The sequence below is a fragment of the Stegostoma tigrinum genome, chromosome 19 (genome assembly GCF_030684315.1).
Source record: "Stegostoma tigrinum isolate sSteTig4 chromosome 19, sSteTig4.hap1, whole genome shotgun sequence".
Taxonomy (NCBI): Eukaryota; Metazoa; Chordata; class Chondrichthyes; order Orectolobiformes; family Stegostomatidae; genus Stegostoma; species Stegostoma tigrinum.
The window spans coordinates 59,304,346-59,324,511 of NC_081372.1; the positions used below are offsets into that span (position 1 = coordinate 59,304,346).

Sequence of the window (20,166 nt, forward strand, 5' to 3'; positions counted from 1 at the left end):
TGACATCCTTATTGACTTGAGCACAGTCCCAACACCTCCCTTCTCCAATGCAATCCTGACCTGACACCACCTGACCTGACACAGCACCTGACCTACTCCTCTCAACTCTCATTCACTTGACTGGCACCTTACCCCCTCACCCAGCTGGCATTCCAGCCACCTGGCAACTTACCTACCTGGCACGTACGTCCTAACCCACTTGGCCTGGCTGCTTCACTCACCTGGCATTCTAGTCCCCTCACCTGGTTCACTGACCAGCTGGCACACTCTCCCCCTCACCCACCTGGCACCCCATTTCCCTCACTCCATCTTATGCTCCAGATCCTTCACTTGCCTTATAGTGTTACCATTTAATGGGGTTACTGTCAAGGTGCTGGCTGTGCTTTAGGATATGTATATCACAACATGTGGCACATTGACTGCTGCTAAGGGAGCACAGTTCAACAAAGGTTTTCTTCACTCCTGTATTCCTGAACACTTTTGTAACAGGAGGCCCATGTTCAGAAAACCTCAGCGCACAAGTCATGTGAAGGTAAGTAGGCGAGTTTCAATCGGATCAGGGTTGAAAATCGGTTTCCCCATCCTGATCAGAATATGTGATGACTACATTTAAAAAGGTTTTCGTGTGTGTTACTGTCATGAAAATGTGAAATTGCCTATTTTAGCAGGAAGAAAGAAAACAAAGCATATTATCTAAATGGCAAGAGATTACAGAAGCCTGAGGTGCAGAGGATCTTGGTGTTCTTGAGCTTGAATTATTAAAGATTGATATGCAGATACAGCAAGTAATTGGGAAAACAAATAGAATGTTTTTATTAATCATTAGGGGAATTGAATGCAGAAGTATGATTGTTTTGCTTCTGCTATACAGCGTACTGGTAAGACCGCATCTGAAGTACTTAGTCAACCTCTTTAAGAAAGGATGCAAATGCATTGGAGGCAGTTTACTGGACTAATACCTGGATTGGAGAGGTTGTCTTGTGAGGAAAAGTTGGACAAGCTGGGATTGTATCCACTGGAATTTAGAAGAGTAAGAGGCAACTTGATTGAAACATATAAACATATAAAATCATGAAGGATCATGGCAGGGTAAATGTGGAGAAGATATTTCCTCAGATGACAGAGGAGTCACTGTTTAAAAATCAGGGGTTGGCCAATTAAAACGGAGAAGTGGTTAATGGGTTTTTTTGTGACATTGTAGGTATTTGTGGTCTCTCTCAGAAAAGATGGTGGAGGCAGATTCCTTGAATATTTCTAATGCAGAGGTGGATAGATGCATGTTAAACTAGGGGTGAAAGCTTATCAAGAGTTGGAGTGAATATGGATTTGAAGCTACAATCAGATCTACCACAATCTTATTGAATGGTGGAGCAGGCTCAAGGGGCGGAATGGCCTCCTGCTGTTACGGATTAGTATATTTGTAGGTCAAAATGATTATGTCTGTATGACAGTTGCTCAACAATACACGACTGTACACTGGCCATGAGCTCAAAAGAACCTTCTGACTTTAGTCTCCAGTTCTTTTATCATTACTCATTCCTTCAAGAACCTTCTGGTCTCTAAAGGTTTACCACTCTGTTGTCAGAACTCTTAGGTTTGCAAAGGCCAGATGGGTTCCAGTCAGTGAAAACAGCAGTTCATGACTGATGACTCAAGGCAATCTTACTGCTTCAATTCGTTCTTTTTAACAGAAGACAATCACATCACAGCCTGATTCCACAAGGAATCTTAGATAAATATTTTACCAAACAACAGTACACTTATACATGTTACAGTGGATACAAGTGGCCAGATTACAAAAGATGAAGAGCACGGTACTTGAATGAAGAGCTTGTTCTAGGCCACACACCATGGCTAGAGCCATGCTGTAACACCAGGAGTTTTAGACACATTCCAGAATTACCATCGTGGGTATTATCCAAATGAAGCAGTTGTGATCAAGCATGATTGTGATTGTTTGTAGGCGAGTCTTACATGTACTGAGTAGCAATTCAAGACATCGGCGACACATTACTTTACAGCTCAGGTACAGTGAAAGTGATTTTCAGCACTGCTGTTGAAGCCCAGGGATCCAAGTGTATGATCTGATCTCATGATGCCAGGAGATTGGATAATGATGCTTGAAATAGAAATGTAGATATTGTAGCTCTGTTCAAAGTTAGACCAGTGTTGAGACAGTGTTTTTGAAGTTTGAACGTTGAGGGTCAGGCTGTTGAATATCTGTACACCTTACACCGGACTCCATTAGCCTTTGATCTAGCTTCTCAAGTATCTGACGAATCTGTGGGATGCACTTACGACAGTGCATTTGCATGAAGTCTTGGTGACTTACCTGCCTTTAAATATCCTAGTTTGTCAAATATTCTGCCGACGTGATAGAGACTGTTACAATGTTTTTTCTCCCATTAGCACCTTGCTTATCAGTTTTCTTTGGACTATTTAGCATGTCCTCCACCATGGAGACTAATGCAAAATTTCCCTGCCATTTCCCTGTTTCCCATTATCAGCTCCTCATTGCCTTCTTCAAGGATTCCACACTTATTTTAGCTGCTATTCCTTTTATATGCCTGTAGAAGCTCTTGATATTTGATTTCATCATTCTACCTAGCCTACTTTCATAATTAGTTTTCTCATTCTTTATTAGCTTTTTAGTCATGTGCTACTGTTTCTCCCAAAAAAATTCCCAATCCTCTGTCCAATCACTAGTTTTATAACTTTGTATACCTTAGTTTTGACTGGATATACTGCTTGACCATCTTTGTTAATCACATGTGGTTCATCCTTCTCACCCTGTCCTTTATTTTAACCAGAATATTTTTTTGCTGAGCATATTAAAATATCTGCTTAAGTATCTGCCACTATTCATGCGATGACTTTTCTTTTGGCCTATTTTCCTAGCCTCGTTAGGAATCTTCCTGCCACAGTAATTGCCCTTACTTAATTTGAAGATTTAGGATTGTGATCCAAGTTACTCTCAAACTGAATTTTAAATTCTATTATGTTGTGACCATTACACCTTCTTAGAGGATCCTTAACTAAGAGATCCCTTTTCAGATTATCACATCGTATGTTACTAAATCTAAACTATCCTGTTACATTGGATAACCTATTGCTCTAAGAAGCAATCGCTGATACAGAAGAAATTTGTCCTCCATGTTATCCTTGCCCATCTAATTTTTCCTTTCAGTATGCAGATTAAAATCACCCAAGACCATTTTGGTGCCCGTGTTTTACATGCATCTGTTATTTTCTTGTTTTGTTTTGTTTGTATTGTGAGTTTGGTATTCCTGGCTGAGGGGAAATTGCAAAAAGAGAAGGCAATGCGGGGCAAGAACTATATTATGCATTGCAGAAGCATCTGTAAGTGAATTAGAGATGTACCATGAGGGTTCTCACAGCTGGTACATGTCATATACCAATTCCCGTGGATGTCAAGTGCCTGTAACTAGAGCCCAGAGAGTATGCCAAAGGTGTTGATGCCTGTCTTCAATGTGGAGGTCATTTCAAGCAAACAGCAAGCTGAAGTTGCGAGTTACCTGCTCTGACTTTCATGTTGAGAATTCTTGATGTCTAGATTATTCAGTGAGACTGGTAAACTAGATGCTCAATATTAATGAGGCAAGTTGTACAATTAATAAGGCTTTTAACAAGCTTTAATCCTGTTAATCGGCAACTCACCACTGCCAGTTTGTGAATACATAAAAGATGCAGTGAGTTCCTCTGAACATAGGCTAGATCTCTCCAGACTTCTTGTGTGATTTTGCCATGTCCCCTGCCATAACTCCCAGGGCAGAAATGGCTAGCACGAGGGGGTCATAGTTTTAAGCTGGTTGGTGGAAAGTATAGAGGGGATGTCAGAGGCAGGTTCTTTACGCAGAGAGTTGTGAGAGCATGGAATGCGTTGCCAGCAGCAGTTGTGGAAGCAAGGTCATTGGGGTCATTTAAGAGACTGCTGGACATGTATATGGTCACAGAAATTTGAGGGTGCATACATGAGGATCAATGGTCGGCACAACATTGTGGGCTGAAGGGCCTGTTCTGTGCTGTACTGTTCTATGTTCTGTGTTCTAACTCATGTCATTCAGGGTCCTATAAGATACTGTTCCAAGAACTTGAGTTTCTTTTTGAAATCACCTTGTTAGCCTTTATTTCAGAAATTGTGATCTATACTTGTAGATCTCTTTGTTCTTTTTTGTACACTCTTAATATATAAGCAGTGTGTGGCCTCCTAATACCTGCCACTAAAGTGTAATGACTTCAATCTTAGGCTTCTTGGTGTCACACTAGGTCAAATGCTGCTTTGAAAGTAAGGGTAATCATTGCCTCATGAATTCAGTTATTAGTAAGTATTCGATTAAGGCGGCAATGTGGTGTCAACTGAGTGATTCTGCTGAAATGTAAATTAAGTATCAGTGAACAAGTAATTGGTGAGTGCTGATGATTGAAAGTAAACTGATGAAGTGATAATTGTTAAGGTTAGACTTGTTCTGATTTTTCCAGACAGTGCATTACACCCTTGAAAAGAGATTTTAAAGATAAGCCCATTAATTACAGGCCAGTTGCTTCAACTTTGCTGGTGGGGAAACTTGTAAAAATACTTAATTGGGATAGACTTAGTAGTCACATGATAAAATGTGAGTTATTTTGGAAGAGTCAGCATGGATTTGTTAAGGGAAAATCACATTGAATTAAATTTCTGGAGTTTTCTCAAAAGTTAAGAGGGTGTTGGTAAGGGCAAAGCTGTTGATAGGCTGTGCATGGATTTCCAAATGGTGTTTGATACAGTGCATACAACAGGCATGTGAGGAAAGTTGAAATTCATGGAATAAAGCAGTAACAATGTAGGTGCAAAATTGGCTGTGGAATTGGAAATAGGCAGTAATGGTTAATGAATATTTTTCAGGTGGCAGAGAGTTTGTAGTGAAGCTCCTCAGAGGTCAATATCTAGACTCACTTTTCCTGATTAGATAAGAATGATCTGGATCTATGCAGGGGACAATTTCACAGCTGGCAGTTGATACAACACTTCTAAGAGTCATAAAATGAAAGGAGAACACTATTAAATTTCAGATGGACATTGGCAAATTGTAGAGTGGGCAGATAGGTAACAGATGATATTCATGCCATGGCACAGTCCCACCAGTGGTGGGATGGGATAGTAGCTCAGTGATTAGCACTGATGTCTCACAAGACCAGGGTCTTGGGTTTGATTCCACCCTCGGGTGACTGTCTGTGTGGAGTTTGCACATTTTTCCCTGTGTCATCAAGATGCTCAGGTTTCCACCCACAGTCCGAAGCTGTTAGGTTGGATGGTTTGGCCATTTTAAATTATCCATAGTGTCCACAGATGCGCAGGTTGGTGGGTAACCATGGGAAATGCAGGGCTAAAGGGATAGGATGGGTCTTGGAGGGATACTGTTTAGAGGGTCGGTGTGGATTCAATGGGCTGAATGGCCTGCTTCCACAGTGTGGATTCTGTGATTCATTGTGGAGAAGTGTGAGGTGATGTACTTTGACACAAAGAACATCGAGAGACAGTATAAAATAGAGCACTATTCTAAAGAGGTGTGCAAGGCCATAAAAACCTGGATGTAAACATGCAAAAGTCATTAATGATGGCAGAACAGGGGGAGTGCTGTTAATAAAACACAAGCTTTTTAGCAGGGACAAAAAGTACAAGAGCAGGGAGATTATCCTGTACCAATATAGAACACTGATTGGATCTCAGTTGGAGCATTGCTTACAGTTCTGAGTGCACCATTTTAGGAAGAATGCTAAATGCATTGGAGAAAGTGCAGAAGAGGTTTATGAGAATGTTTGTGGGGATAGGAAACTTCAGTTATGAGGAATAATTAGAGAAATTGGTTCTGCTTTCCTCAGAGGAGAAGTCTCAGGGGATGTTTGCTAGAAGTTCACAAAATCATGATGGTTTGAACAGAGCATTTAGGGAGAAACTATTTGCACTTGTAAAGGATCAAGAACCAGAGGGCACGGTTTTAAATTGTTTTGCAAAAGAAGCAAATGCAAGGTGACGGGGGGGGAAACACTTTCACATGATGAGTGGTCCATGTATGGAATGTTCTGTCAAATCATGGTGGAGGCAGAGTTAGTCAAAGCATTTGAGGGCATTTAAAAATTAATAATGTACAGGCTTTTTGGAAAAAAGCAGGATTTTGGCACAGTCAAAACGCCCAGAGAGCCAGTGTAGACATGATGGGCTGAATGGCCTTCTGCTCTGTAACAGTTCTGTGGCTCTGTGACATAGTGTGATGATTTGAAATGCAGATTTGTTAAATTCACAATGGCTTTTTTTTGAAGTGCATGAGAACTCATTGTGTTGTGTTACATGAGTTACTGTCTCTTCATGCTGACATTGATGACCACAAATAGGACAACATTTAATTGCTCAGCATTCGCAGCCATTATATTAATGAAAACAAAGAAATCAAAAAGGATACTGTGGTGTTTCACAATCAATTCATCAGAAAGGATAATGATAAGAAACTCATTTGCAATGTGTCAGCCGAATTCATCAATCAGGTGTATTTACATGTTTTTGTTTTTTCAGCATCTGTTATCTCTACTGATTTTCAGGGCAAAGGAGTACCAGATCTGAGCACCAGGCTGATGGTCCGGAAACTATGGGACATTCTACACATTCCAGCTTTTGCCCTTATGGATGCTGATCCACATGGTAATAACAGTCTCAGAGTAAGAAGCCAGACTTAACATTTTTCCAGAGATAGTAGGAACTGCAGATGCTGGAGAATCTGCGATAACAAGGTGTAGAGCTGGACGAACACAGCAGGCCAAGCAGCATCATAGGAGCAGGAAAGCTTGACATTTCAGGCCTAGACCCTCAGCACGACCTTCTCAAGGGCAACTGGGGACGGGTAAGAAATGCTGGCCAGCCAGCGATGCCCATGTCCCACAAATCAATAGAGGGGAAAAAAACCTTTTCAGGAATTCTAGGTAAGCTTAAGATACAGCATGTAGGCAAAATTCCTTGGGATATACTGTGCCACAATTTGTGATCAGTGCCCTTAATGAACATTCCCTCTGCCAACAGTCTAACCCACAAAGCCTTCCCCTCAGTCCTATACCTGGAACGTCAAGCTTTCCTGCCCCTATGATGCTGCTTGGCCTGCTGTGTTCATCCAGCTCTACATCTTGTTATCTCTTAACATTTTTCCAAGTCTTTACTCTACATGTCCCTCCTGCTCTTCTAATGATATTGAGTCATGACAGATTGGCTGGGCCGGGATTTCCCAAGTATCTAGGTGAGTCCAGTCGAGTTTCTGGTCAATAATAACCCCCAGTTTGATAGTGGGCCTTCAGTGATGGTAACATCATTGAATGTCAAGGGGTGGTAGTTAGATTTCCTCTTATTGGTGATGGTCGTACCCTGGCATTTGTGTGATGCGAATGCCACTTGCCACTTGTCAACCCCAGCCTCGATATTGTCCAGTTCTTGTTGCACATGATCACAGACTGCTTCAGTATCTGAGGAGTTGTGAATGGTGCTGAACATTGTGCAGTCATCGGCGAACACCTCCACTTCTGATGTTATGATGGAAAGAAGGGCATTGCTGCAGCAGCTGAAGCTGGTTGGGCCAACAACACTACCCTGAGGAACTCCTGTGAAGATGCCCTGGAGCAGAGATGATTGACCTCCCAGGAGTCACGACCATCTTCCTGTGTGTCAGGTATGACTCCAACCACTGGAGTGTTTGCCCCCTATTATCCATTGATTCTAGTTTTGCTAGGGTTCCTTGATGCCACATTCGGTCAAATGCAGCCTTGTTATCAGGGGCTGTCTCTGTCATCTCACTTCTGGAATTCAGCTCTTTTATCCATCCTTGAATCAAGGCAAAAATGACGTCAGGAGCTGAGTGGCCCTAGTGGAACCCAAACAGAGCATCACTGAGCAGGTTATTGCTGAGCAGGTGCTATACTGATGATTGAGAGTAGAATGACGGGGCGGTAATTGGCTGGGTTGGATTTGTTCTGTTTTTTGTGTACGGGACATACTTGGGCAATTTTCCACATTGTTGGGTAGATACTGGTGTTGTAATTGCACTGGAACAGCTTGGCTAGGGGAGCCACAAGTTCTGGAATACAAGTCTTCAGTACTATCGCTGGAATGTTGTCAGGTTCTCCTAGCCTTTGCAGTATCCAGTGTCTCCAGCTGTTTCTTGATATCACATGGAGTGAATCAAATTGGCTGAAGACTGGTATCTGTAATGCTGGGGACTGCTGGCAGACGCAGAGATGGATTGTCTACTGGGCACGTCTGGCTGAAGATTGCTACGAATACTTCAGCCTTATCTTTTGCACTGATATAGTGGGCTCTTCCATCATTGAGGATGGGCATATTTGAAATCCCACACCCAGAATACATTTTGTGCCTTTGCCATCCTCAATGCTTCCTTCCAAGTGTCGCTGAACATGGAGGAGTACCAATTCATCAACTGAGGGAGATAATCAGCACGAGGTTTCCTTGCCTATGTTTAACCTGAAGCCATGAGACTTCATGGGCTCCAGAGTCAATGTTGTGGACTCCAAGAGCAACTCCCTCCAGACTATATTCCACTGTGTCACCACCTCAGCTGGGTCTGACCTGCTGGTGGAACAGGACATATCCAGGGATGGTGATAGTGGTGTCTGAGACATTGTTTGTAAGGTATGATTTTGTGAGTATGACTGTATCAGGCTGTTGCTTGACTAGTCTGTGAAACAGCTGTCCTAATTTTGACACTAGCCCCCAAATGTTAGTGAGGAGGACTTTGCAGGGTCAACAGGGCTGTTTCCGCTGTTGTCTTTCTGTAATGTGTTAAACTTTAACCAACTTGAGGCTCATTTTTTGTCACTTTTTTTTAAATTGCTACACCCTAGTTAAGAGGGAGTGAACTGATTCATTTCATTGTCGCACTCCATGAGCTGCAACAAAGTTTGGGTTTGGTATAGCTGATTATTAGATTGTATGTCTCAGGATGGGAACAGTGAGCCAGGTTTCTTAAAGTAACAAATGAGGAACCAATTTATTATGAAAAGAATTTACTCCAGCAAAGACTATTAACAAAACTACTAGAATTTACAAACATTCAACTACACTTCTTGTAACACAACTTAACACAACACTAACTTCGATTAACACAAAACCACCACTAAACCGGAGTTAAAATTAGAAATTTCTGCTGAGTGTTACTTTGCCAAAATACTTCAAAGCAACAGTTAAAATCATAGAAAAATACTTATTCACAGATTTTCCAAAATGCTGCTCTGCAGTCAATCTTGTTTGGCACTGAGTATCTTCATGGATCAGTTATGGCTTATTGAATCCCTTTTTTCTGAAGACAATGGTGTAGCTTCAGACCTCCCCTTAAGAACCTTCCACCATTGGTGAAGAAGACCCAGTGATGTTTTAACTGTGAGGGGATTCAGAGAAAAACAATAGGATAAGGACTTTTGCTCTCTCCGATTGCCTATGTTTAAAAACAATCTATTTTGCCTTGCAAATCAGGTCACATGACTTCTGTCTGAAAATGTTGCAGACTTGGTTAATCCAATCAGCTTCAGTTTGTCTTCTGTGAATGCATAACTTTTGCTGCAGTAGCCAGCATTCTTTACTTTGTAAAATGTTCTTTTGAAAATGGTTTAAGGTAGATTTATATGTCCAGTTGATGGTATTATAAGTTAATATTTGAACTAACATAATCACAGAAATATACAGCATAGAAACAGACCGTTTGGTCCATTCAGTCATGCCAACCAGATATCTTATAAATCTAGTTCCATTTCCCAGCATTTGGCTCATATCCCCTTAAACTCTTCCTGTTCATATACCCATCCAGATGTTTTTTAAATGTTGCAACCATAACAGCCTTCACCACTTTCTCTGGCCGCTCATTCCATGTATACATCACCCTCCGCTTGAAAAAGTTTCCCCTTAGGTCTGTTTCATATCTTTCCCCTCTCTCCTTAAACCTATGCCCTCTAGTTTTGAACACCCCACAGCAGGGAACAGACGTTGCCTGACTACCCTATCCATGCCCCTCATGATTTTATAAACCTCTATAAGGTCACCCCTCAGCCACTGACTCTGTAGGAAAAATAGCCCCAGTCTATTCCCTGTAGCTCAAATCATCCAACCCTGGCAACATGTATGTAAATTTTTTCTGAACCCTTTCTGGTTTTACAACATCCTTCTAAGGGAGGGAGACCAGAATTGCACACAATACACCAAAAGTAGCTGAACCAATGTCCTGTATGACTGCAACATGATCTCCTAACTCCTGTACTCAAACCACTGACCAATAAAGGAAAACGTACCAGACGCCGCCTTCACTATCCTGTCTACCTATAGCTCCGCTTTCAAGGATCAATGAACCTGCACTCCAAGGTCTCTTTGTTCAGCAACAGTTCCCAAAACCTTACCATTAAGTGTTTCAGCCCTGCCCTGATTTGCCTCTCCAAACGCAACACCACTTATTTATCTAAATTAAACTCCATCTGTCACTCCACTGGTCCATCTGATCAAGATCCTATTGTACTTTGCGGTAACCTTTGCTGTCCACTACACTTCCAGTTTTAGTGTCATCTGCAAACTTGCTAATCATACCTCCCTAAAACAAGTAACGTCTTTGTAACAGAGATAATGGGAACTGCAGATGCTGGAGATTCCAAGATAATAAAATGTGAGGCTGGATGAACACAGCAGGCCAAGCAGCATCTCAGGAGCACAAAAGCTGACGTTTTGGGCCTAGACCCTTCATCAGAGAGTCTTTGTAACAATATTTTTAGTGCACTGCTAACAAAATTCTGGGTGTCAGTTGTTTCAGTGGCTCCTCACCTATTTATTGATGTTACCAAAAAGTTGCAGCAATTTGGAGGAGGCAATGGTCTAGTAATATGGACAGAATAATATTAATCCAGAAGCTCAGTTAATGTTCCAGGTTCAAATCCTGCCATGGCAGATGGGGAGTTTGAATTCAACAAAAATCTGGAATTAATAGTCTAATAATGACTGTGAAACTATTATTGATTGTCAGAAAAAAAGTGACCTACCACCAATCAACCTAGTAAATTGTGGCAATCTGATACTATGATTATAATTTGTGTGATGGTGGGAGGAGGCCCTTAAATGCCCACAGTTGTGGCAACATAAAGTCTTCAATTAGTCCATACATGCCAGGCCATCAAATGTCTCCCCCATTGATGGAGCAGGGAATGTTTAAGCAGCAGAACTGCCACTGGTATATACCAGTATTCCCACAATCCACTTGTCAACTCGAGGCAAAAGAAATGTGGTCTGACATACATGGACAATTCAATGTGGCCTTTGAGCATGTATTTCATAACTAGAAAAACAAAGTACAGGTGCTATGAATGTTGAACATCTAAACCGAAACAGCTATTTTTGAAATACTCAGTCTGTGATGAGGAAAGGAGAGTAGCAGGCAGTATTTTATACTTTTCCCCCGTAGCAAGTTGGGAGTCAGGAAGGTTGGAATGGTTGCAGATGTTGATCCAGCCATCTTCCTGCCTCCACCCTGTTTTAAGCCTTCTGAGGGGAAGGCCCATAGGCATACTGCTTGTGGCCTCTGGACGTTACCCAATTATCAAAGGCAGGAGCAGGGTCTCTGAGATCAAACCACCTGTCCTTCCTGCCAAACCCCTCCACCCCTTATCTACACCCTCTACCCATCAAAGCCCTCCTGCTAACACTCGTGTCAGTCTCTGTCTCTCCATGATCCTACGCTTCCAGTGGATGTTGTTCCAGCAGCTGTCATCAGCCGCTGCTGATCTCTGATTTACCACCAGCTCTCTGTAGACAGTACTTCCCATCTCTGTAGCCCTCATCTTGGGGAAAATCTGCCAGTGGCCTGTTAATTACTTGATTGGTTCATAATTTGGCTGGTTCTCACCAGTGGAGGCACCACAGGTCTCTTGCCAGCTCTACACAGTTGGCTGAACTGCACACCTTCATAAACTGTCCATAAACTGTGTCTTCTGTGATCTTTCGTCCATTCTGATGTGTTTTCTCTTCACCAGATGTCACCTAGCCTGCTGAATAACATGTTTTATTTGGTTGTATTCAGGCATTGAAATCATGTGTATTTACAAGTATGGTTCGAGGGTGAGTATGTTTATTTGAAATCTATCCATTGAGTTACTAGAATGTCGTGATACAATAGTGAGTAAAACATTCATCAGCGCTGATTGTGTTATCTGCAAAGTGGAATTTGTGACTTGTTCCAATTTAAATTCATACAGAGCAGAAAAGACCCTTCGGCCCATTGAGTCTTCACTGACATAACTGCCACTGAAAGTGCACTAATCCCAATTTTTTTGCACTTGTCCCATATCCTTGAATGTTGCGATAATGGGCTTCAGATTCAGTTGTGTATCTCTGCACATTTCCAGACGTACTAATGATTTTTTTCCTCCACAATCAGAACATACAAACATTTCTTTTTTACATTATGTACGGAGAGCATCAAATTTTCTTTGTGCCCAATTTGTTTACTTATGGAGAAAGATATTCAGAAACATCACTGAATTGGCTTCATAGGATTTCATACCCGAACAGAAATACTTTGATACCTTGCTTGGCTTCTTTGAATCCTCTGCCAGGGGTAGTATCTGTGAATGGGACTAATAATGGTAACTTCCTTTGTGGAGATTCGGCAGTGCAGTTGCAGGACAGGTCCCAAAGAGTCCCTGGACAGCAAGGCTGGCTGCCCTGGTCCCCACAGGTGTAAACATGAACAAGTTGCCTCGGTCTGCTAAGCAGCAAGGGGAACACCGCATGGGAGTGCCTATATTTGCAGGGCACTGCATCTGTTAGAAGGCTGATTGGATTGTGGTGCCGAGAACATTTGGATAGATGAGAATTTTAAAATAATAAAATTGATTTATGTCATTTAGGCATGCTTTATACATTATTAACATTTAACTGTTAGTTACTTTCTACACAGATGTCAACAAATTCTCACCAAGGCTGTAGGTAGACCTTCTAAATATCCAGATGTGTTGGGAATGATATTAGTTTGATTTCCATCCTGTAATGGGAATGGCTAAACTTTCATCCTGTACCAATGATGTGTTCAATCGCCATTTACTCCAGGATCTCTCAGCTGAATTACTATTGAATCAGGTGGTCCCTTGCAACAATCTCATCCTGCATGAACTTCTTGGCACATTTCCTGGCATGCCTTGCAGCAAGACTGCATTCCCCACCCATGTTTCAGCCTCCTTGGCCTGGATTCCCCTTACCCTTCTTATCCACTTTCTTCTCTCCATCCTATTTTGCCTTATTCTTCCTCTTCCAAAAATGTGGGGCCTCTGTCATCCTCTTTGTCTTCAAGAGCCAGTCCTTGGCTGCAGCATTTAGCCCATATTGGGTCTGCAGAACAGTTCAGTGAGCTCCACCAGAGCAGTCAGACTGCTGGAATTTACATTTTATTAGGGCCGTGACCTGGTTAGTGAAAGTCCTAGTGTAGTGTTGGCTCTTGTTATCAATGAGCTGAGGCTTTGTGGATCCCAAAGTAGAGTTTGAAGCTACCTTTATATCTGACAGCTCTTAGTGACTGGAGTCCATCCATGTAATGAAAGCATGGGGTAAAATAGCTGAGGTAGTCTTGACTTGAAGAATATACAGTTATCCTGGAACCTTCCTGGAAAGCATGCACAGATGTGCAGTAAAATGTTCACAAGGATGCAAACTTTATGCACACTTATTGAATGGTGCTCCTCCCTGTTCATGAAGCTGACGGAGTTCTCTGTTGGTGCCTTGATGTGCCCAGTCCATGACACTCTAAGTTTGGTGGAATTTAACTTTGGAAATTAACCCAGTAGCCCTCTGCGTTTGTGAGGCTACATCTGTTTAGAAGTTGATAAAGTCAGTCACTCTGTAGGAAGGCATTTCAACAGTATGGATACTGACTGGGACCAGTCAGTCTTATGTCTGTGGTCAGCAAGGTTTTGGAAAGAATTCTGAGGGATAGGATTTATGACTATTTGGAAAAGCATAGCGTGATTAAAGGGAGTCAGCTTGGCTTTGTGAGGGGCAGTTCATGCCTTACAAATCTTATTGAGTTCTTTGAGGAAGTCACGAGACAGGTTGACGAGGGTCGAGCGGTGGATGTGGTGTACATGGACTTCAGCAAGGCATTTGATAAGGTTCTCCATGGCAGGCTCATTCGTAAAGTCAGGAGGAATGGGATACAGGGTGATTTGGCTGTCTGGATTCAGAATTGGTTGGCTGACAGGAGGCAGAGAGTGATTGTAGATGGTAAGTATTCTGCGTGGAGGTCAGTGCTGAGTGGTGTCCCACAGGGCTCTGTTCTTGGGCCTCTGCTCTTTGTAGTTTTTATAAATGACTTGGATGAGGAGGTTGAGGGGTGGATTAGTATGTTTGCTGATGATACAATGGTTGGAGGTGCCGTCGACAGTATCGAGGGCTATTGCAGACTTCAGCAAGACATTGACAGAATGCAGAGCTGGGCTGAGAAATGGCAGACGGAGTTCAACCTGGATAAATGCGAAGTGATGCATTTTGGAAGGTCGAACTTAAATGCTGAATATAGGATTAAAGGCAGGATTCTCAGCAGTGTGGAGGAACAGTGGGATCTTGGTGTTCAAGTGCATAGCTCCCTCAACATTGCGACCGAGTTGGATAAGGTTGTTAAGAAAAGCATATGGTGTTTTGGCTTTCATTAACAGGGGATTCGAGTTTAAGAGCTGTGAGGTTATGCTGCAGCTCTGCAAAACCCTGGTGAGACCACACTTGGAATATTGTGTCCAGTTCTGGTCGCCCTATTATAGGAAAGATGTGGAGGCTTTGGAGAGGGTGCAAAGGAGGTTTACCAGGATGCTGCCTGGACTGGTTGACTGAGCTCGGACTTTTCTCTCTGGAGAGAAGGAGGAAGAGAGGTGACCTGATTGAGGTGTACAAGGTAATGAGAGGTATAGATAGAGTTGATAGCCAGAGACCTTTCCCCAGGGCAGGATTGACTGCCACGAGGGGTCATAGTTTTAAGGTGTTAGGAGGAAGGTATAGAGGAGATGTCAGAGGGAGGTTCTTCACCCAGAGAGTTGTGAGTGCATGGAATACTTTGCCAGTGGTAGTCGTGGAAGAAGAGTCTTAGTGACATTTAAGCGACTGCTGGACATGGACAGCAGTGAATTGAGGGGAATGTAGGTTAGGTTATTTTATTTTTGGATTAGGATTATTCCATGGCACAACATCGTGGGCCGAAGGGCCTGTACCGTGCTGTACTTTTCTATGTTCTATGTTCATATCCCGTTAAGGTCAGAAGCAGAACCTTGAAGTCAGCAACCGCATTGACTTTCAACGTAATGTGATGTGGAGGTGCTGGTGTTGAGCCAGAGTGTAGAAGGTCAGAAGTCCCATGACACCAGGTTATAGCCCAACAGGCTATTTTGAAATCACAAACTATTGAAACACTGCCCCTTAAGGTGAAGTCACTTCAGCTGACGAAGGGGCTGCACTCTGAAAGCTTGCAATTTCAAATAAAGCTGTTGGACAATAATCTGGTGTCGTGTGACTTCTGACCTTTCAGTGTAACAGGCACGGCATGACACTTGACCTAGGGACTAGATCATCATTCACAAAGGAGGTTAGTCGCTTGCTCACAGGAAATCCAAATTCTTCTCCTGTACTGGTGCTTCACATTTCTGGGAGGGCAGACCATTGTGCTGTACATGTTCTGGCTATTGCCTGATTCTTCTCTTTCGCGCTAACCACTAAGCCTTTGGCTGTAGCCTAATTCCCGGGAATCTTTCTCCATAGCATTTTATCAGGACCATGACTTGGTCAGTGAATGTCCTGGCGTAGTGCTGGCTGTCATTATCACTGAGCTCAGACTTTGTATATGGATTCCAAAGTACCATTTGAAGCTACCTTTTCAGCGGCATCTGCTGTTGCTCCTGAATGGGCTGCGCATGTGTATGTCCAGTAGCAGACTTTTTCTTGGATGACGGATAAGTGAAGCTTAGCTGAACAGACTGACGATGACCCATTGGCGGATTTTTGTCCAGATTCTGTGCATTCAAAGACTTCACCCCTACCTCCAGTGTACTCCAGTACAAATTCAGGCCATTTTCCATGATTTTTCCAATTGAGTAAATTCAGAATTTCCTTTACTTTCAAATCTGATATAACTTTCCTGCCATAGAGGGTCCTCCTGTTGTGTCCATGACCTTAATGAGCTGAATGAAACAAAATTCCTTGAAATTCCACACTGTCTAAATCTGCCATCAGTGTAATTGCGTTCTTGACTTCAGACCGCATGCTTCTTGATCACAGGACACTCCATTTCTTGTGCTGGTCAATGGCTTTGGGACTTGTGCATGTGGTGATCCCCTGTCTGCTTTCAAAGGGGACAGTACAGTTCATTTCCTTTGTGTTGATACACCACTTGAGGGAAAACATTCCAGATCACAACAATGATCTAGAGCTAAGCAGTTCTACCTTCCTTATCCATTTTTTTTCAATAACTCCTATTCATTCTGAAGCTATTAAAAACATTTTTTCAATATTCAGCTTCTCAAAACTATAAGTTTTGAAAAGCCGTCTTCATATTTCCTTAATGTTCTCCATTGCTGTAGAAAATTCTCAGTTTTTCAAGCATCTCTTCAAAGCACATATCCTGGTATAATATTTCCACTTACGTTCAACCAATACCATTGAAAATCAGTACCATTTCCACAGCTTTGGATTCAGTTTCTGTAAGTATAAAAGTACAAACCAAAATTCTAAATTGCTGGAAAATCCCAGGAGGTCTTATAGCATCTGTGGAGAGAAAGCAGAGTTAATGTTTTGAGTCCAGTTCCACTTCTTCAGAACCTTTTGGGTCCCTGGACCTAAACGTTAACTCTCCTTCCTCTTCACAGATGCTGCCAGACCTGCTGAGTTTTTCTAGCAATTTCTGATTTTGTTTCTGATTTCCAGCATCTGCAGTTCTTTGGGGTTTTATTTATAAATAAGTGTATCATGCCCGTATGTTTTGACCATTTTTTCCTGTAGTTTTCACCTTGTAATTTCATTATTTATATCTCAAGAACACTCTTCACCTCCACTACATTAGAAATCATACTTTTATAGAGCTTTATTTACTTTCTTGTTTTTCCAAAATGTGTTATTTCCTTCATTTATTTGCTTTTATGTCCACTTGGTTTAAAATAAAAGTGTGTACTCTTGTGCATTTTGTTAAGACAAGCTGCTTTTTGTTCTGAAGAGGAGTCATACTGGACTCAGAAGTACTTCGAGAGGCTGGTCATGGCACACAGCAAATCCAGTTTCCTAGCCTGCCTTGTTCCCCTACAATTTTCTTACTGATGTAACAGGTCTACAGTGCATACCTTATCCCTAGCCCTGAACTCATGCCTGGAACATCTGGACAACAAGGACACCTACATCAGACTATAGCACTACCTTCAACACCAGTATCCCTTCCAGACTGATCTCAAAACTGTGACTTTGGTCTCGGCTCTTCTTTCTGCAACTGGATCCACAGCTTTCTGACCCATTGATTGCAACCAGTGAAGATAGGTAACCGCACCTCCTCCACAATACCATTCAACACTGGAGCCCCCCCAAGTATGCGTCCTCAGTTCCTTACTGTATTCCTTGTATACCAATGACTGTGTTGCCAAGTTCTGAACAAACGCCATCTACAAGTTCGCTGATGACACCACTGTAGTAGATTGGATATCTAACAAAGAGTCAAAAGAAGTTCTGAGAAAGGGTCACTTGACCCAAAACATTAACTCTGATTTCTCCCTAAAGATGCTGCGAGGCCGGCTGAGCTTATCCAGCAATTTCTGTTCTGGTCTTGTAAAAATTAATGTTTAATTCCAATGTCCATTCTTGTGCTATCATCACCTGGTCCATCTCTGACTCTTCCCTTCCCTTCCTTGACTACACTGTTTACATTTCTGGGTATGGGTATCCACCCGTATCTACTACAAACTCACTGACTCCCATTTATATCAACTACACTTCCTCAGACCCTGTTTCCTGTAAGGATTTCATTCCATTTTCCCAATTTCTTCATCTTCTCCACATCTGCCCTGATGATGCCACCTTCCACCATGGTTGATAGAATCCTCAACTGTATCTGACGCATCTCTTAGTTCTGCTTTCACCCCTTCCCTTCCCTTACCAAGAAACAACAGGGTTTCCCATGTCCTCACTTTCCCCCTCTCCATTCCACCACACGTTCAAAGAGTCATTTTCTAATATTTTTGCCACCTGCAAGATACCACAAGCGAACACACATTTTCCCCTCTCCTCTATTGTCGGCATTCTGCAGGAACCCTTCCCTCTCTGATACTGTGGTCCGCTCTTCCATTGCTCTGATCACTTCCTCATTCTATTATGGCACCATCTCATGCAATTGTCGAAGATATAACACTGGCCGTGACACCTCCTACCGACTCCAAGTCCTGAAACACATCATCCAGGTGAAGCAGTGTTTTATTTGTCCTACTTTCAATGTGGCCTTCTGCAATTCTGAGGAAGGTCACTTGACCAGAAATGTTAACTCTATTTCTGGCCACAGATGCTACCAGATTTGCTGAGCTTTTCCAGCAATTTCTGTCTTTGTTTCTGTATTTGCTGCTCCCAGTCTCTTTTACAATGGTGAGACCAAATACAGATTGGTTGACCACTTTGCAGAAAATTTCCACTCTGTCTGTAGAAATGACCATGACTTTCCAGTTGTTTACCATCTCACTAAACTACTTTGCCTCAAATATTTCTGTTCTTGGCCTGCTACGGTGTTCCAATGAAGCTCAACACAATCTGGAGGAACATCAACCCATTTTTCACTTGGGTAACTAGATGTAGAGCTGGATGAACACAGCAGGCCAAGCAGCACCAGAGAAGCAGGAAAACTGATGTTTCGGGTCTGGACCCTTTCTTCAGAAAAAAGCTTTCCTGCTCCTCTGATGCTGCTGGGCCTGCTGTGTTCATCCAGCTCTTGTTATCTCAGATTCTCCAGCATCGGCAGTTCCCACTATCTCTGAATCATTTTTCACTTAGGCACTTTACAGCTTCTAGGACACAATATTGAGTTCCACAACTTCAGCAAATGACCTTTGAACTCCATTTATCTTACACCTTCTCCACCCCCCTCCCCCCACAAGCTGGACTTTATTTGTGTCTTGTTGGATTTGCTCTGAGCAGAGCAGACTCATTTTTTCTTCCCTCACAGCTAAAATGTTATCTTATTTTACATAAATATCACTCCTTTACAATCATTATCTTTTGGTGTGGACACCCTCACGTTCTGTTTCACTTGCTGCTCCTCCCTTGCTGTCCTTGAAACCCCACCATTTTCCAATTCCTTTCAGCTCCAAAGAAATATAATATTACACTCAAAACATTAACTCAGTTTCCTTCTCCACATAAGATGCTTGATTTACTGAGCTTCTCCAGCACATTGTTTTTATTTCAGGTTTCCAGCATTGTAGTATTTTGCTTTTATCTTCAGACAAGTGTTTGTTACATACATGTTAATGCTATTATCTTTTATTTCCGCATCAGTCTATGTCCTTCGATGCTCATAGTCTGACTGTTCCCATTATCAGTTGGTTGGGCCTACTTCCATCTGATATTCGAAGGTTAGTAGTGGGATTAAAATGCAGATCTGTTTGTTTTAGTGCAGGATACGGTATTCTTATTAGGATGATACAGGTATTTGGTTATTAGATCTTTTTTTAGTAATGTGTTATTTCCTTTTCAAGAGAAACTTAGCCTCGTTTCTGTTAGAATAATGATCTTACTCCTGGATGTTGATTTGTCAGAATCTTTGTGGAATGGTATAATGTAGTTATTTTTACAAAAAGAAAAACTGAGCTCTTCACTTCAGCAGCAACAAAATTATGTGGCAATTTCATTAATGTTATTTATTAACATCAGCATTAGCAAGCCGAATACTGTCACCAAATAAAACATGCATCTTTCTTACATGGTGCAATCAATGGAGAAATATGTGGGGCTGAATTTTCCAGTCAAGTCTTCTAAACCTGACTGACAAACTCTCCTTGCTGACTTCCCCCCACCCGCCCAGCCGCAACTATGCTCTCATCCAGTATTCACTATGTACAAAACCAATGAATCATATAATAGAGATA

The 20,166-nt window shown here is 42.1% G+C and overlaps 1 protein-coding gene across 1 annotated transcript in view; it reads left to right on the plus strand.

The window, feature by feature from the left end:
• The window catches only part of spo11 (SPO11 initiator of meiotic double stranded breaks), a 53,583-nt gene that overhangs the window by 24,191 nt on the left and 9,226 nt on the right, over nucleotides 1-20,166 (plus strand). Inside the window, exons 9-11 of the mRNA XM_048550159.1 lie at nucleotides 6,595-6,694; nucleotides 12,102-12,139; nucleotides 19,577-19,653. Of these exons, the coding sequence (XP_048406116.1) occupies nucleotides 6,595-6,694; nucleotides 12,102-12,139; nucleotides 19,577-19,653 (215 nt within the window). The remainder of the gene's footprint in view (nucleotides 1-6,594; nucleotides 6,695-12,101; nucleotides 12,140-19,576; nucleotides 19,654-20,166) is intronic.